The sequence below is a fragment of the Palaemon carinicauda genome, chromosome 2 (assembly GCF_036898095.1).
Source record: "Palaemon carinicauda isolate YSFRI2023 chromosome 2, ASM3689809v2, whole genome shotgun sequence".
In the NCBI taxonomy this organism is placed as follows: Eukaryota; Metazoa; Arthropoda; class Malacostraca; order Decapoda; family Palaemonidae; genus Palaemon; species Palaemon carinicauda.
In genome coordinates, this window is record NC_090726.1 from 191,142,769 (window position 1) to 191,168,909 (window position 26,141).

General features: G+C 41.7%; 1 protein-coding gene and 1 pseudogene across 3 annotated transcripts in view; both read left to right on the forward strand.

The window, feature by feature from the left end:
* The window catches only part of EndoB (endophilin-B), a 146,315-nt gene that overhangs the window by 39,943 nt on the left and 80,231 nt on the right, over positions 1-26,141 (forward strand). For 2 of the 3 annotated variants that reach the window (XM_068360058.1, XM_068360072.1), the window contains exons 5-6: positions 7,045-7,108; positions 10,028-10,066. In XM_068360058.1, coding sequence (XP_068216159.1) covers positions 7,045-7,108; positions 10,028-10,066 — 103 coding nt within the window. The remainder of the gene's footprint in view (positions 1-7,044; positions 7,109-10,027; positions 10,067-26,141) is intronic. The other variant, XM_068360065.1, reaches the window with a different exon arrangement.
* On the forward strand, positions 1,427-1,544 carry LOC137630108 (5S ribosomal RNA; annotated as a pseudogene).

The following is a 26,141-nucleotide window of genomic DNA, read 5'->3' on the forward strand; positions in this document are numbered from 1 at the left end:
CTGAGCAACATTCTTCTTTCCGGAACCTGGGTTAGCCCTTCCTCGTCATTCTCTGGAAGGGTCTTGCCAGGGAGCTTTCCGTTCGAGATTTCTCTGTCGGGCAAGGGGTGTCTGGTTTACCCCTTCCTCTTCTCCATCTCGTGGAAGGGGCTTACCAGGTCCTTTCCCTCCTCGGTTGCGACCCGAGGTTTTGTACAAGGAAGCTCCAGGAAGGTCGTGGGTACTTTCCGCCTCTCGGGCTCAAGCTCCTTGGCGTTTCGTCGCCAAGTTTCGAACTTGCAGGCAAGCTCGATGTTGGACCATCTAGACGCAGTGACCGAGGGCTTCCTCTCGAGTGTCTCATCCGTGGATGTCGACAAGCTCAGACACTCTTCCATCCTTGGGAAGAGCTTGTTTGTGCCCAAGGACAGGGACATCGACAGCGGTTGTGCGGAGGAAGTCGACTTCCGTTTTCACTCCTCCAAGGCGCTTTCTTCCAGACCCTGCAGGCCTCCAGCGTTTCTTCTTTCAGCCTCGTCGGCCTAAGTCATCGGACCGGCTACGGCAGCTAAGCAAGGTGTCCAATAGCAGTCCCATCCTGTTAGGGACAGGTAGCACGGGAAGCTCTCCTGGGGGGGCATAATCCTAGAGGGAGCGGCAGAGTTCACAAACTCTAGGATTGGCAACCCCCCCCTTGCAGGTCTCACGCGGGGAGGATGCCTAAGGTTACTCGTCTGGATAACAGCTTCCCGATGCCGATTCCTGCACGATCTCCATGATCAGCCAAGGATATCGCGCCTCGCTCTTACCATCTCTCCGTCTCTGTCAGCGAATTCAGTGTCACTGAACCTCTATGCCATGGGGTCGGCAAGAGTTTTGCCCGTTTTGGCAGAATGATCCATGCCTTAGGAGAAGGTTCTCCATAGGGTCGTCGACAGCTTCACCCCCCCGGCTTCTTCAGTCGATCCTTTCTCGTAGGAAAGCATCTGAGACGGGAATTCCGTAGTCGACCTCTCAGCTCTGTTCAAGTTTGTCGAACAAACTTCGTCCAGCGTGGAACAGCAGAATCGATCAGACTGGTAACGAGGCGGCGGGACTCCTTAGGCCCTGGATCGGAAGGACGGGTACTACCAGTTTCCATTCCATCCATCTTCCAGGAAGCTCTTGGAATTCAGCCTAGTCTTAAGATGCGGTGTGGCGATCCCGCCGCGGCATCACAGGTTTTTCCCTAAAGAACTCTCCCTGCTTTCCTCATGGCCGCTGAGGAGCAGGCTTCCGCCTCCTTCGCCTTTTGGAGGTCTGGTCAACTCCGGTAGGCTCGGGTTTGACCTTCTTCAACGCCGGGACAAGCTTCCGGGTCCTTACCTTGAATGAGGGATCATGGTAATTTGCTAGGAGCCTTCTCTACTTCTGCCTCAAAATCTGGGGTATCTAGCCATGATATTGAGTCAACGGCCTTACCACGTTGGAAACACCGCTTCTCGTCCGATCAGCAAAGTTAAGCAACGTTGGGCTGGTCAGTACTTGGATGGGTGACCGCCTGGGTACGCCAGATGCTGTTGCCTCCTTCTCCGAGCCTTCCCTTCAGTTGACTGTGGCAAGGCTGAGGAGAGTCGCAGTACCTGTTCTCAGTCAAGCAGAGCTTTCAGCCCTACCTTGGAACGTTTCCTGGGTCTCTTTTCCTCATTGACCCGTCTAAAGTCCCGAACGGTCGCCTCAGGATAAGTTCCCTGTGGGGCGGCCCAAGTTCCGGTGGTATCAAAGCAACGATTAACCGGACTTTCTGGCCCCTATGGGACCAGCGGAACGATTAGACCTGCAATGGGTGTTGACCTATGGAACCTCTTGATGGGAGTGGATATTCTCGTCCTTTCCCCACATTTTGATGCTGTTCTCGGACTCGTCAAAGAAAAGGGGGGGGGGGCACATGTTCCGGTTCAGGCCTATGGTCAGGACCTGAAGGATACCTCTCCATCATTCAGGCAGGCTTAGGGGCCGTAGTCTGGCCCCTCTACAGATCCTACAGTTCCTGCCGAGTCGCTCCGTGCGCGACGACTTCATGGTACTCGGCGTATTCCAACCAGCAAGGGATGCATTTTCATACCTTCGCATCTTGCAGTAGAGATACTGAGATAATCCGAGGTCCTCTCTCTACCACTATTGGCTCGCTCATTCCGGGCAGAGGAATGTTCTCTCCGACTATCTGAGCAGAGCCTCACAGATAGAGGGTACCTGGGGGTCTTTGGCCTTTAGTAACCAGCAAGTCCTGGCCTGGGGGACCTGATCGCGACAGCCTGGAACTTCAAGCTTCCGCGGTTCTTCCCCCCAGTCTCAGACCCCAAGACTCTTTGGCAAAATGCTTTCCGGCGATGGTGGGACAACATTGATGCCTGCATCTTCCCACCATTGTTGTCTGTTGAGAATGGGTCTCAACAAGACCAGGTTGTCTGTCAACCTTTCGATGGCCCTGAGAGCTCCACTGTGACTATACGCGGAACGGTTTCTGGACCCTCTGCTTCCCCTGATGGAACTCCCGGGAGAGCTTCTCCCACGGCACAGGCTACTCAAACAACCTCACTACAACATCTTTCACGAGACATGGCATCGCTTCGGCTTCACGCCTGGAGACACTACGCCGCCTCCTCAAGAAGAGACAACCCGCTACAGTCGCGGAGTGGAGGTCACGTCACCTGCGATAGTCATCCGCAGGGGTCTACCAGGCGAAGTGGAGAGTCTTCTGTGGTTGGTGTCGTAGGAGAGATACCTCTTCCCTTGAGGCCTCTTCTCCAGCAATAACGGACTTATTGCTTTTCGGCGGGAGGAAACTCCTTTCCGCTATCGGCAATGAAGCCTGTCGCTCAGCCTTTCTCTGGCCTTCAGGCTGAAGGGAATAGACTTTTTCCTTCCCGTAGGACCTTTCTTCGCTCATGCGAAGCTGCGAACGTCCCTGCCCCCAGTCGGAGTGAGACCTCCTCCATGGAGCATGGTTCGGACTTTTTAGTCCCTTAAGAGATCTTCTTAAGAACCATTACGTCAGGCCCCTGATCGTATTCCGTCTTGGGGGACGGTGCTCCTGCTCACTCTGGCCTCGGCCACTGTGTAAGCAATCTTCTTTGTCTCGTACGACTCCGCCCTTTCTAAGGAATAGGGGAAGGCAACATTCAGGTTCGCTCCTGAGTTGTTTTTTAGACTCAGAATCTTGGGGTCCCGGCCCTTCGGTCCAGCTCCTTCAAGATTTCGAGTCACCATTCTGTATCAGATGACCCAAACCTTCTCCTTCTTGCCTGTAAAGGAATCGAGGGGTTATCTTTGAGAACAGCTGCAGTTTGTCCTCACGTGCAGCCGGGTTGGGAGCACAGGAAGGACACAGGGGGGAGTCTCCAGTATACCTCTTCAGCTCGGACTCAAGGGACATTCATCTCGACCTGAATCCAGACCCTCCTCCGTCACGTCGCCCTACAGCACGATGTCGGATACATCGCAACGTCCCTCGCCTTCGAGTAGTACTACTCTGTGACGCAGGTGCTACAAGCTGGAGTCTGGAAGTGTCTAATGACCTTCGCAGCCCGCTTCCTGCAGGACGTGACCCACAGGAGTATCGATACGTTTCTATCGCTCTGTGGTGGCTACACAACAGCTGGTCTAACCTCAGGCTCCTTTTTGGACAGGTAGCGGAAGGTTGAGGGCATTGTTATCAGGTTTTAGTCTGCATGAACGAAAGAAGTATGTCTGGCCCTTACTTCTTTCTTCATCGTCCCCCTCTAGTTGGGAAGCAGCATCCTGGTCTCTGCATAGCTGACCTCAAACCTCTGCAGGTAAACCATGCTTCCTTGTGTTCCGAGTATTGAGTCAATACTGTCGCGTCCCCCCATACCCTGACGAGGTGGTAATGGGAACGTCCTAACCCGGAGTTCCTTCTGGAACTCCAGGTCAACTGCCTAGGACGGGTCACACTTCTTCCTTCACACACAAGCTTATGTAGGCCACACGTTTCCTTGCGGAGCAAGGAACTTGTGAGGTGCAGGGACTCCTTTTCTCGAGTGCGACTCACTCGGATTTTGAGTTCCCGGGTAAAGCCAAAGCCAGTATGGCTGGGGACTTTCCACCCTTCCTAAGGGGTAAGTCACCCAATGTAAATAGCGTGGTTTGTATTTCGGTTACGGAAAAAATGACAAATTTGGAGATAATTTGTATTTTTCCTAACCATACAAACCTTAGCTATATACACATATTTGCCCGCCAGCCCTGTCCCCCAAGACAAGTCCCTACCTCTAAGTGAAGTGAAGCAGTTCACCGGTGTGTGAGGGGGGGAGGGGTAGCTAGCTACCACTCCCCTACCCCCCCGCTAACTAGCGCGGGGGTAATACACCCTCGTTAAATTCTAATGGCTCGCCATTTCAGCTACGCTAAAAGGTAAACCCAATGTAAATAGCTAAGGTTTGTATGGTTAGGAAAAATACAAATTATCTCCGAATTTGTCATGTTTTGATATGAATTATAGGATGCAGTTACACTTAGTATGATTTCAGAAAAAGTTTCATCTGTTACTAGTACAATTGATGTGGCTTTGGAGGCCCAATCCTTGTCCAGAGCTTATCCTATCAGGCCAATATGGAAAAAGTGTATACAGTACTTCCAGACTGTTTTGATCATGCATTACTATATCTACTTCCTCAGTTACTAGATCTAGCATTTAGGTGATCCCTTCATGCTAAGGCTTATCACAAATGGGTATTTAGAGCAACTGCTGTACAATTGCCATGTAGGTTTGTATTTTAATACTGTGTCCACTACAATGGAAGGACTCAGCTTTTTAGGCTGAAGCTGTCTGCTATCTCATTGTGCCTCCTCATAACAAATCTTGGAGTGATCTTTATTTGTTCCTATGTGTATGAAAACCATTTGTAAGGGAATATTTTTTTTTTAGCTGGAACGGCCGCTGATGTCGTTAGTGAGATGATTAATGTCATGTCTGCTTTCCTGTTAAAAATTCTCCACTTTTGTCTTGGGCTACAACGAGTATGGATGTACTGTTCTGTCCTGTCAAAAGGCTGTTTGATATCTTACTCTTTCTTTACTGAGTGAATGGTTGATTGTTAGCTTCACATGAATTGTAGAAATGAAGTAGGAATTTTGTAAATCTGAAGGGAAAGGATGTTCGCTGCATTAGTTTCATGGTAAGACCAGCTGTAAATCTACTGTCTCTGCACTTCTTATAGGGGACATCATTATTCGTAATCTTCCCCATGAGCCGAGTGTAGATTGTGGCCTCCCATTTAGTGGCAGGCTTATTTGAAGAGGAAAAGGAAGGCTAAGTCTTCTCTGTTGTCATCCTTGGCAGTGCCCAAGATAATGCTGAAGAGACTATACAGTATAGAACTTTAATTGCCTCATCAAGTTTTGGTTGCTGAAGCTCCTATGTATATGTCCCTTTGGTCCCCTGGGTGTGTGAATGAGGAGCGGGGAGAACTAGTATCGGAATCGGCAAGTTTATAAAAGTTTGATAGAGTGTGGAGTTCCCCCAGTGTTCGGTGCACACCAACATCTACTGGAAGTTCTCTTGTGGCCATGCAGACCGGTGATGACGAGTTTGACCTAAAGACGAATGAACAAATAATGAATTTTAAAAGTAGTTTGTATTTTCCCTAGGTATGCAAACTTGAATCCTTCAAAGTTAAACTTCCCACCTCTATCACCCATCTCAGTCCTGAGTTGAAGGTCAAAAGTGAAGAATATTTACAGGAAGGTTGGCACCTTGCCAGCTTGCCCATTTTACCACTTCCTGTTAACTACGTCATTAATGAATTCAATAGCCCCTCCAGCTCTGCTGAAGGTATTCCCTATTTTAAAGCACTTAGGTTTGTAAAGCTATGGAAAATACAAATTGATTTTGAAATTTGGTCACTGCCCAAACATATGTTTACTACTAAGAGACAAAATTTTGTGTCTGATTGATTTTTGATCTGCCACAGTAGTAATTGTCTGTCAGCACTCCTTTTGAAAATCTAATGTGATCTGTTGAACATCTAAGATGTGAAGACCCTGAAAAAGGTCTTTTTACTTATGTTGGTATTGTCTTCGTTGTTGTCCAGCAACCAAATTTCTGATGATTTGAATATCTAGCTGATTGGTTCCCCTAACCTAGAATGTAGCAATATTAACGATCAGAACTTCTGGAGGAGATCTCTCCTGAGGGTCTGTCTTTATTACATTCAATGAAGATTTTGTTATGGGAACTGTAATGATAATAATGAGAGAGAGAGAGAGAGAGAGAGAGAGAGAGAGAGAGAGAGAGAGAGAGAGAGAGAGAGAGAGAGAGAGAGAGAGAAAATATATATATATATATTGCTTTGTTATCTTTCAATGGTATTTTTAATAACAATAAATATAAAAGCAATACAATAATTCAGTAATTTAATAAAATTATTTTTTTATGTAAGAGAGAGTGAGAAGGAGGGAATCAAAACTCTAACATCCCCTACCAAGGGACAGATATTTTATCCATTTCCGTGCCCCTCAATCTCTCACACTTTCTTTTGAAGTGATGTATTAGAACTGAAAAGAGAAATCTTGCATTATAGTGTCATCATCGTAATAATGACATTTTTACCTATATTTTTATTAAAATTTCAATTAAAATGGTTATAATCCATTTTTATTGAAATGTTTATAATTTATTCTTATTAAAATGTTTATTATTTATTTTTGTTAAAATCTTTATTTATTTTTATTAGAATGATTATAATCTATTTTTATTAAAATGTTTATCATTTATTTTAATTAAAATGTTTATTATTTATTTTGATTGAAATTTTTATAATTTATTTTTATTAAAATGTTTATTATTTATTTTTATGAAAATATTTATTTATTTTCATTAAAATGTATATAATCTATTTCATTAAGATGTATATAATTTATTTCATTAAAATGTTTATTATTTATTGTTAATAAAATGTTTATTATTTATTTTAATTAAAATTCTTATAATCTATTTTTATTAAAATGTTTATTATTTATTTTTATTAAAATGTTTAATGTTTGATCCTTTTTATCATCATGCAGGTTGGATCTCGACGCTTGCAAAAGTCGATTGAGAAAAGCACGCTCACAAGAGGGTCAGTCAGCAGTAAGTATTAGTTCTCCTTATAGAAATCATATTATTATTTGCATTGTAAGAAATCAGTCTATGATATAGGTTGTTCATTATATAATAAGATAATTGTGTACTTCGAGTGGCTTGATAATTATGAGAACTGTACGATAAGATAATATAGAATATCACTTTTGGTGTCTTGAAAGTAGCCTACAATTACAGACTTTTAAAAAAATATGAATTTATCAAAAGCAGAACTAATCTTTAATGGAATCTGCTATGGTATTTATGATTAGGTAGTTTTGTGGTTAATAGATTACCAAGATAATTTAAGTCCTTTTTATAATGAAGAAAGGAATTGGCAGTCAGGAAAGACTACAGACCATATGTGGGTGGATCCCATCGAATAACATGGGCAAGTCTCATTCTTCATGTTTCTTGATCCGTTAGCTGTGGGAAATTAGTAGTGTTGTGATGTTGGAAATTTGATCTTGAATAGTAGGCTTAGGAAAAGGATATTCTTGTTTTTGTACAAACTCATTACTTAATGGTTGTCTAAATCAAAAATAGTTCAGTCTCTAACCACATTCTCAGGAACAAGAGTTCTGTTTTCACCTCTGAATATGCATCCAGTTTCCAGTGCCCCTAATAAGGAATATAGACATTATAATCTACATGTCTAATGTATGTTTATCACCTGCAATCTCATTCCCTCTGAATTTTGTATATGTTTTGTTTCATATAACTCTTAATCCATTAATTATATATTCTTAATCTATTAATTTTGTAATTTACCTCCTTTTTATATAAGATTATGTCCCTTAGCTTGGTGTTGGAAAATTTTCCATTTCATTTCTTTTTGACCATTTTTCATTTGAAAGATATTGGTCATTGTGGATTACTGTTACAACCACTTGTATCTATCCATCGTTAACTACATACAGCGTTTTTTATTTTATTTTGAATAGTCAATCTGTTTGCTATTTTCTACTAGGTTCAATCTACTAGACAGGTTAATGAATTAATCACTGTTAAGATTTTTTACGACAGTTCCTTGGAATAGTGTCATGTACTAGGCTTAGGATTTGTGATGTATGCTGGTATTTTGCCACTAGCATTATTCTTGCTTGTATCTGCTCTCGGTATTTAAGAGGTGTATTTATTAATTAAATATAACCTTGCTTTCTATAGGGACTTATGTTCCTTTCTTATATAATCTGGGACGTTAACTACTATGTATTATTTATTGATTATTACTTTGATTTAGCATATTATATTTTTGTACTTTCTTTTTATTTCTTACAAAATGATATCCATATTATTTTCAGTCAATTTAGTGTGTTTATATTTTTAATGCCTGAGTAAATTACTTAGTTTGATTATTCATCAACATAGGTCTGTTGGTGTTTCGTACATGAAATGCCAAAGCATTATGGCTAGTATTTGACCTGCAGTGATTTCAAACACTGGTCACTGTCATAATGGGCTAATATTTAGTACGCATTATCAGTGCTCCAGAGCTACAAAAGAGGAAGGCAGTTCCTTTGTACAGTATATGAAATATGTCCCGTTCCCTCGTCAGCATCGTTTAAGAGTTCTGTGGAGCTGAATGTATTGAGTAGTATGTCAAAGTTTACCCAGCCTAAAAATTTCTTTACTGTGTATTCCATACACATATGAAGCAGAATCTCTGTGACAATATTGAGAACTGGCTAGGTGAGCTTATAGTGTATCTGAATCTGAGCAGCACAACTTCATAGATGCAGAAAGGTCTCCTCCTGAGGGGCTTAAAAAGAAGTTTACAAATGCATCAATTCATGTGAAGACAGTATGAATTCCAGAGAGGCCAGCGTATTGCATGCTATTCATGAACTGCTGTTATCTTTACAAAAGACAAGATAACATCTTCATGTGACTTGTATTGTATACTCTGGATTCAAGACTTTATGGTATTGATTCTGGCTCAAGACGAGGTTCAAACTTTATCATTACCCCTACATTTAGATAAATCTATATGGTAGAAGGGACCACTCCTTTGACTAACCTCATCTAACAATAAACATATATCCATTTCGCTACTTGTTCTACAAAAATTCAGTAAGTTTGGTAATTGCATCACACCTAAGCTCTCTCTTCACCTATTTGGAAGTTCAAAATAGTGCTGCATAACACACTTGAGCCACCTATAGTTCTGTTCTTTCCCAAGGCTTTCATCCAGTCAGAGATGTCTTGCGTTCTTTTTCCAGTTTATTGTCACGTGATACTGTCTTCTGCAGAGATGGTCAGATCTAAGACATTCATAAGGTATTTTTAGTTTTAGTAATTTGGTGGGAATAGGTCGTTGGGATCACTAGTCAGTGCCTTTATGATTCTTCACTAAGACCAGAAGAATTGTTTTCTCTTTTGGTCAAACATACATTCTCAATACTGCAGTGAGATGCTGTCCCCTTCTTTGACTAATTTTTGTTTCAGAAAAGGGATGCTGTGCTTATGAGGTTCTTGAATGCTGTTTGCTCTCTTAGACAATGGCACTTTCATAACGGCTTATCTAAGGGATCTCCACATCTTCCTTGTTTGCTTAAAAAGCTTCCTGAGAAGTGTTTAAGACCACTACAACCAAAGTTGCTATGAGGTCCCTAGGCATTACCACATCTGGCAAAGTATCACACACTTCTGGTGGTAGAAGGAAACACTTTTCTTTTGCCACTCTATATCCTCAATGTTGAGAAAGAGGACTCTTATAAGTTTCATGGGATCACAGCCTGGAGATATTTTGAGCCTTATGTTTTTTTTTGTCTATAAAATTGTCAGACTATTAGTATCAAATTAATTCTTGGTTAACTCGGCTCAATACTGAGAGAATAGCATAAATAAGATAAGAGGTTTATATTTATGAAACATACATTAATTTATAATTTTGTATTTTATTCCTGAAATATTTTTTGTTACAAGCAAAAGGATGCTGTGGATCCCAAAGTTTTGGTAGCACAGGTAAATATACACTTGTAGTTATCACTACATTCACTGCTACCTTCCACGTAGAATTTAGTATAGATTTTTCTTTAGTTTTAAATAGTTTTTTTGCCTAGTTGTTAGTCTTTAGCTTTTAAATGGAATTTTAAAGCACTGCAGTAGGATCCAAGGTTGATAGTACGTATGCTGTAATGAAAAATGAATAATTTTGTGGTTGATCATAAAGTGTTGAGTAAATAGCACTTCTGCATCATCGCTGTATCCATAAGGAAATTGCTTTATCTTGTAATATTTAGCTTTTGGTAAGAGTGCTTATGTTGCTGTAGTATGTTTTTGCTGATTATATCATTGTATGGCATTATTACTATGTGGAGAAATATTTTCTTGTGAAAGTTTAGCACATGATTTTATTTGGCATGCATTAACAATCATTTTAGTGCTTAACTGTATAGTTTCAGCAGTAGTGGTAAAACTGTTTCATCCCATCATTTGGAAGATACATACATACATATACCAAGGCATTTCCCCCAATTTTGGGGGCTAGCCGACATCAAACAAATGAAACAAAAAAAAGGGGACCTCTCCTCTCTACGTTCCTCCCAGCCTGACAAGGGACTCAATCGAGTTCAGCTGGTACTGCTAGGGTGCCACAGCCCACTCTCCCTCGTTATCCACCACAGATGAAGCTTCATAACTCTAAATCCCCTACTGCTGCTACCTCCGCAGTCAACCAAGGCACTGGAGGAAGCAGCAGGGCCTACCGGAACTTCGTCACAATCGCTCGCCATTCATTCCTATTTCTAGCACGCTCTCTTGCCTTTCTCACATCTATCCTCCTATCACCCAGAACTTCCTTCACTCCATCCATCCACCCAAACCTTGGCCTTCCTCTTGTACTTCTCCCATCAACTCTTGCATTCATCTCTTTCTTTAGCAGACAGCCATTTTCCATTCTCTCAACATGGCCAAACCACCTCAACACTTTCATATCCACTCTAGCTGCTAACTCATTTCTTACAACCGTTCTCACCCTCACTACTTCATTCCTAACCCTATCTACTCGAGATACACCAGCCATACTCCTTAGACACTTCATCTCAAACCCATTCAATTTCTCTCTCTCCGTCACTTTCATTCCTCACAACTCCGATCCATACATCACAGTTGGTACAATCACTTTCTCATACAGAACTCTCTTTACATTCATGCCCAACCCTCTATTGTTTACTACTCCCTTAACTGCCCCCAACACTTTGCATCCTTCATTCACTCTCTGACGTACATCTGCTTCCACTCCACCATTTGCTGCAACAACAGACCCCAAGTACTGTACTTAAACTGATCCACCTCCTCAAGTAACTCTCCATTCAACATGACATTCAACCTCGCACCACCTTCCCTTCTCGGACATCTCCTAACCTTACTCTTACCCACATTAACTCTCAACTTCCTTCTTTCACACACCCTTCCGAATTTTGTCACTAATTGGCCAAGCTTCTCTTCTGCGTCCGTAACCAGTACAGTATCCTCCGCAAACAACAACTGATTTACCTCCCATTCATGGTCATTCTCGTCTACCAGTTTCAATCCTCGTCCAAGCCCCACTCTCACCGGAAACCAATCGCTCACTTCATTTCCTATCCTAACACATGCTTTACTACCTTTGTAGAAACTTTTCACTGCTTGCAACAACCTTCCACCAACTCCATATAACCTCATCACATTCCGCATTGCTTCCCTATCAACTCTATCATAAGCTTTCTGCAGATCCATAAATGCAACATACACTTTCCTTACCTTTTGCTAAATATTTCTTGCATATCTGCCTAACTATAAAAATCTGATTCATCCAACCCGTACCTTTTCTAAAACCACCCTGTACTTCTAAAATTGCATTCTCTGTTTTATCCTTAATCCTATTAATCAGTACTCTTCCATACACTTTTCCAACTACACTTAACAAACTAATACCCCTTGAATTACAACACTCAAGCACATCTCCCTTACCCTTATATAGTGGTACAATACACGCACAAACCCAATTTGGAAGATATTGCAAAGAAATTGCTTTATTTTACAGAGAATTTTTTTTCTAATTAACATGGGTTACAGAAGAATATTTCAAGCAAGTGGGATTGACCAGAAAACTCTAAATTCAGAGAGTACTCAATTTTTTTGTTACTTGCTGTGTATATAAATCAGTTTATCACCTTTTATGTTTACACTTGTGTGTACCTGTCTCATTTAGGTATAAAAGTGAGTATGGATAAATATTTACAGTACATGCAGTGTTTGGTATTTAGGAAAAATTGAATGGTTTGATTGGATGTAGAATGAAGCTATGTTGTTGTATGGCGTATGTGTAGTGTTTATGTGTACGTGTTTATATATATATATATATATATATATATATATATATATATATATATATATATATATATATGTGTGTGTGTGTGTGTATTTATAGTATTATACTGTATACAAAACCATAAAACAGGCCATTCGATTTTGTCAGCTCAGACCAACTAATTTAAGCAGACATTATTGCATTCTAAAAAACATGAACTTTTAAAAACATAATTGTGCTTAGCATTTTTTACTTTTGTTTTCAATTTTTGGGGCATTTCAATCATCATATAACTGACTTTTTTTACTCTACAGTATTTTTTATTGTTCTTAGATACGAATTAGAGCTTTTTACATTGTACTGAAGATGTGTTGATAATGTACTATTACTTCTGAAAAGTAGTTTGAACTAAAATACCATGATAGAGAATGCTGAAAAGAATGTACTGTAGTGCGGCACAGTGTGTTACCTAGTGTATCAGTCAACTGTAGGTAGGTAATGGTCAGTGAGTCGGTAGGTTATGAATTGACCCACCCTAGGGGAGCAACCATTTGTAGCTTCTTGCTTTTCGCTCCTGTATCTGTTGAATAACCCTCGCCAATAAGGAGGTCCAACTGTACAGTAATAAAAAGTAGTATTAAAAGAAGTTGATACATTTTTTTATTAATATTTGATATGTATTATATAATGCTGATACATACATACATATACCAAAGGCACTTCCCCCAATTTTGGGGGGTAGCCGACATCAACAATGAAACAAAACAAAAAGGGGACCTCTACTCTCATCATCATATATCATCATCATCATATCCACCTACACCTATTGACACGAAGGGCCTTGGTTAGATTTTGCCAGTCATCTCTATCTTGAGCTTTTAAATCAATACTTCTCCATTGTCCATTTTGAGATAATACTGTTAAAGAGTTATTGGATCCTTTGACTGGCCAGATAGTAATATATTGGATCCATCTCTGTGGTTATGGCTCATTTTTCTTTGCCTACACATTAAATAGTCTGGCCTATTCTTTACACATTCTCGCCTTTCCTCATATACCTGACAACACTGAGATTACTGCAGATTTCGCCAGTCGTCTCTATCTTGAGCTTTTAATTCAATACTTATCCACTCATCATCTCTCACTTCACTCTTTATAGTTCTCAGCCATGTACAGTAGGCATGGGCCTTCCAACTCTTCTAGTGCCTTGTGGAGCCCAGCTGAACGTTTGTGAACTAATCTCTCTTGGGGAGTACGAAGAGCATGCCCAAAAAATCTCCATCTACCCCTCACCATGATCTCATCCACATATGGCACTCGAGTAATCTTTCTCATAGTTTCATTTCTAATTATATCCTGCCATTTAAATCTTAAATTCTTCTGAGGGCTTGGTTCTTAAATCTTCTAAATCTGTTGGAGATTGTTTCATTGTCATACCACGACTCATGTCCATACAGTATATATATATATATATATATATATATATATATATATATATATATATATATATATATATATATATATATATATACTGTATATATATATATACATATATATATATATATATATGTATATATATATATATATATATATATATATATATGTATATATATATATATATATATATATATATATATATATATATATATATGTATATATATATATATATATATATATATATATATATATATATGTATATATATATATATATATATATACATATATATATATATATATATATATATATATATATATATACAGTATATATATATATATATATATATATATATATATATATAAATATATATATATATATATATATATATATATATATAATATATATATATATATATATATATATATATATATATATATTTATAATGAATAGACAATGTCTTAGTGGTGTCCAAAAATTGAAGATAGTTTCTCTCCGGACAGACTGTCCTGCAGATAGTTTTCAGGATAACAGCAGAAAAGTAACTGTATTTCTGCTCTTATCCTGAAAACTAGCTGCAGGACAATCTGTTCGAAGAGAAACTATCTTAGGTTTTTGGATGCCACTAAAACATTGTCTTATTATAAACATAGAGTAACATGCCCAAGTACTATGTGCATGTCTTAGTAGGTTTCCCGAAGGTAATCATCTGTTCCCTAGCCTGCAATTTGGTTTTTATAAAGGCAGTGGTGCATGTAATGCGCCTTTACAGTCTCCAATGCTGTACAGCAATCCCTTGATTGTGGTCAGGAAGTTCGTATGATTGGCCTTGATTTTAGTTCTGCCTTTGACCGTGTTAATCATGAGGCCCTTGTTTTCAAACTCAAACAGTTGGGAGTGGGTGAGTCGTTTCTTAGCATCATTATTAAATTTTTAAGTAATAGATTGCAAAGAATTGTTGTTGATGGGCACCATAGCAAGTATAGGAATGTGATATCTGGTGTTCCTCAGTGTAGTGTTCTTGGCCCATTACTTTTCATACTATATACACATGACATGTGGTTTGGCCTAGAAAACAAGCTTGTTGCATATGCTGATGATGCTGCTCTCTTTGCCATCAATTCCATCTCCTGAATGAAGATCTGGGGTTATTGAATCCCTTAATAGTGATCTAGCTAAAGTTATTGCATGGTGCAAATTATGGCGTATGAAGTTGAATCCTAACAAAACTCAAAGTATGATTGTAAGTAGGTCAAGGACAGTGGCTCTTCAACATCCGGATCTCAGCATTGATAATGTTTCTTTAACTTTGTATGACTTTTAAATTTTTTGGTGTTCTTCTCGACTGCAAATTTACTTATGAGACACACTTTAGGTCTGTGTCTTCTTCAATTGCCAAAAATATTGGCTTATTAAGAAAGTCTTTTAAGATTTTTGGTGATCAATCTATTCTGAAGAAATGTTTTAATTCTTTCATTCTACCTTTCTTGAGTATTGTTCTCTTGTCTGGTCTTCAGATGCTGATTCTCATTGTAATTTGTTGGACAGGAACTTACAGTCTATTAAATTTCTTATTCCTGATTTAGATATTATTCTCTGGAACAGTCATTCAATTAGTTCATTATGCATGTTGCAAAAGATTTTTTTTATAATTCTGACCATCCTTTACATTCATATCTTCCCGGACAGTTCCATCCTGTTTGTAATACTAGGCATGCAGTTGATTCTAATATTCAAGCCCTCTACATCATGAGGTTCAATACTGCACAGTTTTCTAGAAGTTTTTATTCCAGCTACGACAAGTTGTGGAATGATCTTCCTAATCGGGTAGTTGAATCAGTAGAACTTCAAAAGTTCAAACCTGCAGAAAATGTTTTTATGTTGAACAGGCTGACATAAGTCTTTTTATAGTTTATATAATCTGTTTTAATGTTGTTATTGTTTTTGAAATATTTCATTTTGATTGTTCATTACTTATCATATTCTTTATTTATTTCCTTATTTCCTTTCCTCACTGGGCTATTTTTCCCTGTTGGAGCCCTTGGGCTTATAGCATCTTACTGTTCTAATTAGGGTTGTAGCTTAGCTAGTAATCAAAATAATATATTTATTTAGTATATACAGTATATATATACATACATGGTTGGTTTCGACCTGGCCTTTCATTAGAAGGGGCTAGCGTTCGATCCCAAGTATGAGGTAGAAATTTATTTCTATTTGAACACGATGTTGTGTTGATATTTATCCATATTGACTCATTAGGGGTAATTTGAATGAATTACTACCAATTGTGTCACGTGGTGGCCCAGGGAATTGGGTAAAACTCGCTGGTAAGAGACTGATGTCTCGCCAGGTAAATCCTCGGACAGCTGTTAGCGTCAGGTTCCAATTCTTTTATGGGCTCTCGTGACATGGTTGGTTTCGACCTGGCCTTTCATTAGAAGGGGCTAGCGTTCGATCCCAAGTATGAGGTAGAAATTTATTTCTATTTGAACACGATGTTGTGTTGATATTTATCCATATTGACTCATTAGGGGTAATTTGAATGAATTACTACCAATTGTGTCACGTGGTGGCCCAGGGAATTGGGTAAAACTCGCTGGTAAGAGACTGATGTCTCGCCAGGTAAATCATCGGACAGCTGTTAGCGTCAGGTTCCAATTCTTTTATGGGCTCTCGTGACATGGTTGGTTTCGACCTGGCCTTTCATTAGAAGGGGCTAGCGTTCGATCCCAAGTATGAGGTAGAAATTTATTTCTATTTGAACACGATGTTGTGTTGATATTTATCCATATATATATATATACACACACATATATATATATATATATTTATAAATATATATATATATATATATATATATATATATATATATATATATATATATATATATATATATATACACACACACTGGGATATATATATATATATATATATATATATATATATATATATATATATATATATATATACACACACACACCGGGAGATATATATATATATATATATATATATATATATATTTATATATATATATATATATATATATATATATATATATATATATATATATACACACACACCGGGAGATATATATATATATATATATATATATATATATATATATATATATATATATACACAGTATATATATATGTGTATATATGTATATATGTATATATATATATATATATATATATATATATATATATATATATATATATATATATATATATATATATATATATATATATACACACACACACACACACCGGGATATATATATATATATATATATATATATATATATATATATATGTGTGTGTGTATGTATGTACGTATGTATGTACGTACGTACGTACGTATGTATGTATATTGCCACAATAACCTCCCTCGCAGTCTTTTGGATTTTCCAATCAATGCAAGTTCCAAATGTACCCCTTGCGAGATTAGGCACCCTCTAAGATGGGCTATTACAGTCATATGTGAGAACTATCTCGGATCATGTCTCATTTTCTGTCTGCAAGATTTCTTGAGTAATCTGACTTTGTTCCAACACAGAGACTTACCTCGAACTACTTTCTTAGGAGTTACCTGGAATCTCCTCTCAACCGACCAGAGTTTTGTGTATTCTACCCTACCTCCGTTTTCTATGGAGGACTAACCCAGGAGTAAGGAGAACGTGCCCTGAGAGTAGACCTGAGCTAGGTCGGCGTTAGCTTGGGTCTCGCTCGTCAGTAAGTTCTCTGGTCGCGTCGTGATACCATCACGCCGCTCTCATTCTCTTACGACCCTTTGTGTCCTGACTCGTGTGTCCCACGTGGTTACCGCGTGGTATCTCTGTGCTTTTCCCTTGTGTTCTTGTGTGTTCACTCCCTTCCCTTGTGTTTTCCAAGTGAATTCCTTGTTTATTCCCTTCGTGCCTGTGTCTTGTGGTTGTGTTGCAATGGAGCAGATCCGCCGTTGTCCTGGGCCTAGAGCCGGAAAGTCGTGTGGAGCGTTCCTTTCCAAGCCAGAAGTGGGCCCTCATTCCCTTTGCTCTTCCTGTAGAGGCAGAGTGTGTTCGCCGTCGGATACGTGCGATGAGTGTGTTAACTGGAATGAGATCCAGTGGGTGCGTTATGGCACGAAAAAGAACGAAATGTTCTCCCAGGAAGTCAAGCATCTCTTCGCCGTTACCGTCGCCAGGTGGACGGTCCGACGGGGCTTCTGTCTCTTCTTCCCCTACCCAGGGTAGGGGACAAGGTAAGTCCGTTGCGGGGAAAGTGCCGAGGGCTCTTCCCCAGGAGTCTAATTTATATGATGTGGGGGTTGCTGGGCCTTCTCAGGCTAGTGGGGAGCCTGATAGTGCTGTGTCTGGGGGTTCGAGAGACTCTGCCCTTGTGATTGGAGGGCACGTCTCCTCCGACGACCCCATGTGGAGTAGTAACGCTGTACCTGTCTCTTCGCCTGCTTCGTGGGCCTGTGTTTTAGGTACTTCATACTTCAGCGGCTGGTAGCGTCCAGGAGAAATTAGACTCTACGGTAGGTGAGCCCTTCGGGTGGAGGCTCCCTAAAACGCCAGGTAGGTCCCCGTTGCGGATGGAAGAGGGCCTGGATACCTGGTTCCCAAGTGTAGTGCGACCGACCTCCTTTCCAGCTCCTCTGACGGCGGTTCCGGATTCTTTTCTACAACCCTCGACCTCTGGAACTCAACAGGTCGCAAAAACCTCCGTGGCCCCCGCTCCCGTCCGTCGTTCGGGTTGTACAGTATCGTCGGGTTCTTTGGAGGGAGGTTCTTCGGTCTCTTCAGAAGGTGAAGCGAGGAGGAGGCGCCGACGGCGAAGGGAGAGGTCCAGGAGCAGGCGTTCCCGCTCAAGGTCCCACTCGAGATACAGTAGGAAACGATCCAGGTCACCGCGGAGGAAGTACAGGAAGAGTAGGTCCCCTGATGGTGAATGGGTCTTCGTTCCCCGCAAGAGCGATTTTCAACGTTCCTCTAGCCGACGGTCCAGGGATTATTCGCCACGAAGGCCTTCGACCAGCCGCAAGTATGACCCTCGCAGGGAGCAATGCGAGAAGGCCTCTTCAGGCAGGCGTAAGACCGCGAAGCTTCCGGCTCAACCCGCCTAGCGGGGGGAGCCGTACCTTCGGACGGGCAGCCTGGTCGGGTCGGCACAGCTGACTCGGCCTTTGGACTCACAGGAACGGTTTCCTCCGATGGGTCAGCCCACGGAAACTGCGTCCTCGTCCTCCAAGGATATTCTGCGGACAGTAGTTCTCGCCGACACGGCGATTCCCGTCCCGACAACCGGCCCTAGTGCGGAGGTTTCCATCGGGGCAGACCGCTACCACCGCAGGGGGGTGCCCGTTGATCCAGAGCCGAAGCGCCCGGTGGGAGTGCCCGGTGGCCCGGCTCCTCGGGATCAGACAGAAGGTGTTGCTGACGGCAGGGAAGGTTCCCCGACCGAGGACTCGGGGTATCGAAGAGTAATAGGCCTGATACGCAGGCATCATCGTATTGAGGAACCTGTTCCAGCCGACGAGGACTTCTGGAGGTCCAGCCTGAGTCGGTTGATGGAGGCACCCGTGCAGCAGAAGACCTCCCTGGCCCTGCCTGTGGCCAGAGATCTAGTCCTGGGACGGGCTCAAGTGGATAAGGTTGTGGCGGGCAATGCCGAGGCTCCCAAGTCACAGAGCTCCTCAAAGTTATTACAGGGACTCAGGTCCCAGAGTAAGTTTTATGTTCTGGAAGGGCAGCGACCGGGAGCCTGAAAGGTAGAGCCTTCCCTAGAAGTTCTGGGACAGGGTGCCCCAGAAGACAGGGCCTCATCGGCCCCGATTTACTTTTCGCAGTCGGAGGCGGCGATGATGGAAGAAATGTCGAAAGACTTAGTGCACGTCGCCTCTTGGTTGGACTGGTGGGCCTCCACGCTGGTAGGGGTGCAGGCCACCTATGACTTGACGGACCCGGAGCAACAAAACCTACTGAAGGAGCTTATCATCTCCGGGGGCAAGACTTTGAAGTTCTTGACATATCAGTCCCTTGCCCTTTCAGCGAACTGGGTACTTTGGAAGCGGGATACTATCTTGGCGAAGCTTTCCCGGAAGATTCCGGACAGAGAGGCGAGGGCTATGAGGAGCCTTCCTGTGTGGGGTGACTCCTTGTTCCCCTTAAAACAGCTGGAGGAGACAATGGAGAAGGTCGCAAAACGGAAGGAGGTGAGCACACCCAGGCCTCAACCCGTAAAGAGGCCCTCCTACAAGAGGTCAACATCAGATGGGCCCACTACTTCTCAGGCCTCTCCTGGCCTGACGAGGAGAGACGCCCCATCTTCCTCTTGGGCTCCAGCACCACAGCCCCCCCGTAGAGGAGCTCCAGCGGCGTCTGCCTCTTTTAGGACGGCTTATTCAGCTTCCAGGAGAGGACGTTCAGGCCGCTCCTCCAGGAGGAGATAGAGTGGGAAGCCCCCTACTCCTGCCCAAGCCTCAGGTTGGGGGATGCCTTAGATGATATTGGCAAGCATGGAGGGCTCTCAGAGCGGAGTCCTGGACAGTATCCGTACTGAAAGAAGGGTACAGACTCCCGTTCTTAACGGAACCTCCACCTTTGATTTCGGCCAGCCTGACGGAGTGGCTGGCACCCAAGGACCCATTGAAGAGGGCGGCCCTTCAGGAAGAAGTGTCCACAATGTTGGAGAAGGGTGCCATGGAAGAGGTCCTACATCCGGGGCCAGGTTTCTACAGCCGACTATTTCTGGTAGAAAAGGCGACAGGGGGATGGAGACCGGTGATAGACCTGTCAGCTCTCAACAAGTTTGTTTGCAAGACGGACTTCAAAATGGACACTCCGAAGTCAGTCTTGCAGTCCTTGAGGGAAAAAGACTACATGATGACCATAGACCTCAAGGACGCATACTTTCAAATCCCGGTCCACCCCTCAAGCAGAAAGTTTCTCCGGGTGAAGTGGGGTGCCCAGATCCTGCAATTCAAGACCCTCTGCTTCGGTTTGTCAACAGCTCCCCAGGTATTCACGAGAGTCTTCACGACAGTTTCGGTGTGGGCTCACGAGCGGAGTATTCGCCTCGTCCGGTACCTGGACGACTGGTTGCTCCTTTCCTCCTCAGAGGACGTTTTGAGGGAGCAAGGTGTAAAGCTGCTTCAATTTTGCAAGGATCTGGGTATCATGATCAACCCAGAAAAATCGAACCTGTCGCCCTCCACCAGGATGACCTACTTGGGGATGACACTGGATTCCCGACTAGTGAAGGCCTTTCCGTCAGAGGACCGTGTGAACAACCTAATAAAGATCCTTCTGCCTTTCCTTTCGGGGCAACCCAGGAGAGCCAAGGACTGGCAAAGGCTAATAGGTCATCTGGTGTCATTAGAGAAACTAGTTCCCCAAGGGAGGCTCAGGCTCAGGAGCATCCAATGGAACCTGAACGGTTGCTGGAACCAACTGGACTCACCCCAAAAATTAATCCCAGTTCTGCCAGACACAATACCCTCCCTGGAGTGGTGGCAGTGCCGGTCGAATACGCTCAAGGGGATGCCCTTCGCGACCGAGCCTCCCGAGATGCTCCTATTCACAGACGCCTCCAACGAGGGGTGGGGAGCACATCTCCTCAACGAGACGGCGAGAGGAACCTGGATGGACGTGGAGAAAGGCCTACACATCAATGTCCTGGAGTTGAAGGCGGTCCAAAAAGCTTGCCTGCAGTTCATCGAACTTCTAAGGGGAAACACGGTGGCGTTGATGTGCGACAACGCCACAGTAGTCGCGTACATAAAGAAACAGGGAGGCCTCAAGTCAAAGGAGTTGTGCGATCTCGCTCTAGAGATCCTGGATTGGGCAGAGTCGAACCAGATAGTAATTTCGGCAAGGTTCATCCCAGGAAAGAAGAACGTCCTAGCCGACGGTCTCAGCAGGATGGGACGGATAGTGGGAACAGAGTGGTCCCTCCTCCCAGAAGTAGCCAAGCTCATCATTCAAAGATGGGGGTCCCCAGTGATGGACCTCTTTGCAACCAGGCTAAACGCACAACTCCCCGTGTTTTGTTCTCCTGTCCCAGACCCAAAGGCGGCCTTGGAAGATGCCTTTCAGCACAAATGGGACAACCTCGACGTGTACGCTTTTCCCCCCTTCACGTTGATCAGGCAAGTGCTCAACAGAGTAAGGGCTGCCCGAAACTTAAGGATGACTTTGGTAGCGCCCTGGTGGCCGGATAGGGAGTGGTTCGCGGATCTAAAAGACCTGGCATGTCTTCCTCCGTGGCCACTTCCCGACAGGCCAGATCTTCTACAACAGCCACACTTTCTCAGGTTCCATGACAACCCGCAGTCTCTACGCCTTCACGCCTGGAGACTATCGAGCGACTCCTGAGGAAGGAAGGATATTCGTCAGGAACTGCAGAAAAGATGTCGCGTTATCTGAGACGATCTTCGGCAGCAGTCTACCAAGCAAAATGGGCCGCTTTTACGAAGTGGTGTGCTTCAAAGAACATCAAGCCCCTCAAAGCCTCGGTCCCAGATATCGCAGATTTTCTAGTACATCTCAGAGACGAGGTGGGGATGTCAATTCCACCTATAAAAGGAGTACGTGCAGCCTTGGGTCAAGTCTTCCTTCTGAAGGGCATCGACCTGGGCTCCTCTAGACACATCTCTATGCTTATCAGGAGCTTTGAACAAGCCTGCCCTCCTCAAACCGCTAGGGTGCCTCAGTGGGACTTGGCAAGGGTTCTGAAAATGTTAAGTAGACCCCCGTTTGAACCACTGAAGGATATAGTAGACAAGGATCTCACTCTCAAGACGGTATTTTTGTTGGACTTGGCCTCTGCGAAAAGAGTAGGAGAGATCCATGGGCTGTCTTACGACGTCTCTCATTCGAAGGGGTGGAGAGAAATCTCCCTCAAGTTCGTCCCCTCTTTCGTGGCAAAAACTCAGAATCCAGCAGTCTGGGATCCAAAGTTCGGGGGATTCTCAATGCCAGCCATTCCTAAGACAGGGAATCCAGAGGATTTGAAGTTGTGCCCCGTCCGTGCCATTAGGAAGTACCTTGAGAGGACTGCACATCTCCGGCCGGGTATCAAAAGTCTTTTTGTCTCTACGGGTGTTACGAAGAAGCAGGTATCGAAGAATACCATCTCCTTTTGGTTAAGACAAGTTATTGCCAGGGCCTATAATGAGGAGGGACTGACCCTGCCAGGTACTCCTAGGCCACATGACATTAGAGGCCTAAGCACTTCTTTAGCCTTTGAGAAGAACATGGCAGTGGGCCAGATCCTTCGGGCGGGCACCTGGTCGAACCAGTCGACCTTCACTGCCCATTATCCCAAGGATTACTCGAGGAGGTCTTTGGACGGGTTTTCTATTGGGACAGTCATCTCCGCGCTCCAAGCGATTTAACGGTGAAGCCCCAGGTACAATCGTGGATAGAAAAACCAGGAGACACAGGTTCGTTCCTTTTCACCCTAATCCCCGTTTTCCTATCCCTGATCGGAGATAACCACACATATATAACCAATGAAGACACGTCTCTGCAGCTTCGTCATGGGACTCAGCATCATGCAATTTTTTTTAAAGCGTGAGTACATAGACACTAACATGAGCTCTTTGTGTAGTTTGCCCTACCTTTCGTTTTTCCGGTTTGTTTTATATAACCTAGTTCATATCTAGGTTACTTGACATCCGCTTAGCTGGGTCTGAAGGTCAGGAAGACACTCCCACCTCCTAAAGTGTAAGTCTCCTAAGAAAGTAGTTCGAGGTAAGTCTCTGTGTTGGAACAAATCACAAATTTTAAGTAATTTGTATTTTTCCTAACATACTTACCGAGAACTACTTTCGGGTAATGGCCCTCCCTACCTTCCCCGAGTGCCTTTCTGCCCTTGAAGAGCCTTTTTGCACCATCCTAGGAACTTACTGACGAGCGAGACCCAAGCTAACGCCGACGTAGCTCAGGTCTACCCTCAGGGCACGTTCTCCTTACTCCTGGGTTAGTCCTCCATAGAAAACGGAGGTAGGGTAGACTACACAAAATTCTGGTCGGTTGAGAGGAGATTCCAGGTAACTCCTAAGAAAGTAGTTCTTGGTAAGTATGTTAGGAAAAATACAGATTACTTAAAATTTGTGATTTTTTATAATTTATATGGTGAGATGATAGGTTTAATGGTTTTCTTCCAATTGTTACACTTTTAGTTACTAGATGAACATTGAATTATATAAACATATTGCTCATAATTATAGTTGGCCCTTAGCATTTAATCTGGATAGGTAATGAATAACTGTGAAGGTAGAAAACTTGCAAATATGTGCTGCCTGTGTTTCTAACACTCTTAAACTCCCTGTTTCTTTATAAAGAAAAGTCGTTTGTGTTCCTTGAGAAACATTGTAATTTGGCAGAAAATAGGTAATAAAAGTAGCATTTTGCATAATTCATTTACCAATATAAATGGTAATAAAGTTTTAGGCAACAATAAAATTATAATTTTACTTTATATCCCCACAAATTAAAATCTCTGGAAATGGTAAGCAAGTATTGAAATAATTTTTTGCTTGTATGAAGTAATCCTAAGTAATATAAGAGCTAGAAGGTTATGCATTGGGCATAAAAATTACTTTTAGTGAACAGACCAGTTACGGAAAAATCACTGATATTTGAGGTAAAGTAACAGTTGTTAGGTAACAATTATGTTTATTATGAGATTCAGGGTGCATGCGAAATGCCTTTGCTGCACATATGCTTTGTAGTCTGTGTTTTGTGAGCGAGCCAATGTGCTGTTTTGCATAAATATATCTATAATAATGTAAGAACTATTCCAGTATTTATTGTTTGCTTTAAATTAATTATTTTTTTTCAGCATAATTATTGCTGTTATAATTCAAGAAAATGAGTTTAGCGTTGCACATCATTATTGCTCTTAATTGTTTAAGTAATTCTAAAGAGATTTTGTTTTATTTGGTGTTCTTTAGATTGCTAATATATATTAACAAAATAATATCATTTAGTAAAAGTATGATCCTGTAGTCTTAGTCAAACGTACTTTAATAAGCTTAGAATATTGATTAGCACATTCCATCTCTTATTCCCAGCTTCAGTCAGAGCAGGAACTGATCGAAGTAAGCATAATTTGTAGTCTATAGGTAGTGGTATATTAGTTCTTGTAGACTAGTTTATGTATCATGTAAGGAGAACGCACCGGTTTAGTTCACGTAATTACTGTGGGATGGTCTTATGTGCCAAGTGGACACTGTATGTTGTTCATCGTTAGCTTTTGTTTTTAGCATTGCCTTTGAAATGTTGAGATGAAAGAAAAATTTTATTTCACTGTATTATATAATACTGTATATATTTTTTTTCCAATTGCAGTCCTATTATTGTTGGCTCTGTAAATACCATAGCTTGTTATCAAGAGATTTTCATAGACCAGTGTATGCCATTCTTTTGCTGTTATTGTTTCTTTAAATGATAAGGTAGGTAGCGTACTTAGAAGTCAAATTAATCTTGTATCTTTTTATACTGTTATTTCATGTGTGTATATATAATATTGATGGTAATTAGTTGCATGTGAATTAAATGTTTTCTGTTGGAATATAACTTTCATTGTAAAATTAGGAATATCATGAGGATTCCTCAGTTAGTTCACTTGTCACCTTTCAACCAATTTTGACCAGAATATATTTAAGTGAAAAACTGTTTTTGCTACATGTGACAATTATATTGAGAATAGGTTTTATTATTACTTGTTTCATCACAATCTGATAACTAAATGCTAAGTACTATTCCAGGTTTCCTACTAATTGATATGAGAATGTTTATTTTATAGAATTATAGAGATTATTATTATTAGTGTATGCGACCCGTCAAATTTGATGGCTAAATATTTAGATATGCACAAACACGTATACGCACCCTCCTTTCACCAGGGTATGATTACTCCCTCTCCCCTTACCCTAGGGATGGGATAGCTGAGCGTAACCAAAAATAAATGTACAGTATATACTGTATATTTACATATATAGTCAGACACCTACTCTTTATTATATAGAGGAGATCATCATCATCGTCATCATTATTATTACTGTATTACTATTATTTTGTACTTTTAAGAAAATTAGTTTAAGATATAGTAATATTACGGCCAGTTTGACTAGATAGATAAAATAACCCTTTTCTCATTGTTCAAGAGTGAACGTATCTTTATCATCTTTGTTGCTTTATTAGAAGAGAGGAAACCCTTTCATTTTAGATTACAGAAAAGAAATGCATGAACCACATGCATTGATCTGGTGTTTGTTACAGATTCCCAAGAAAAAAAAGATTCAAAATGTGTATT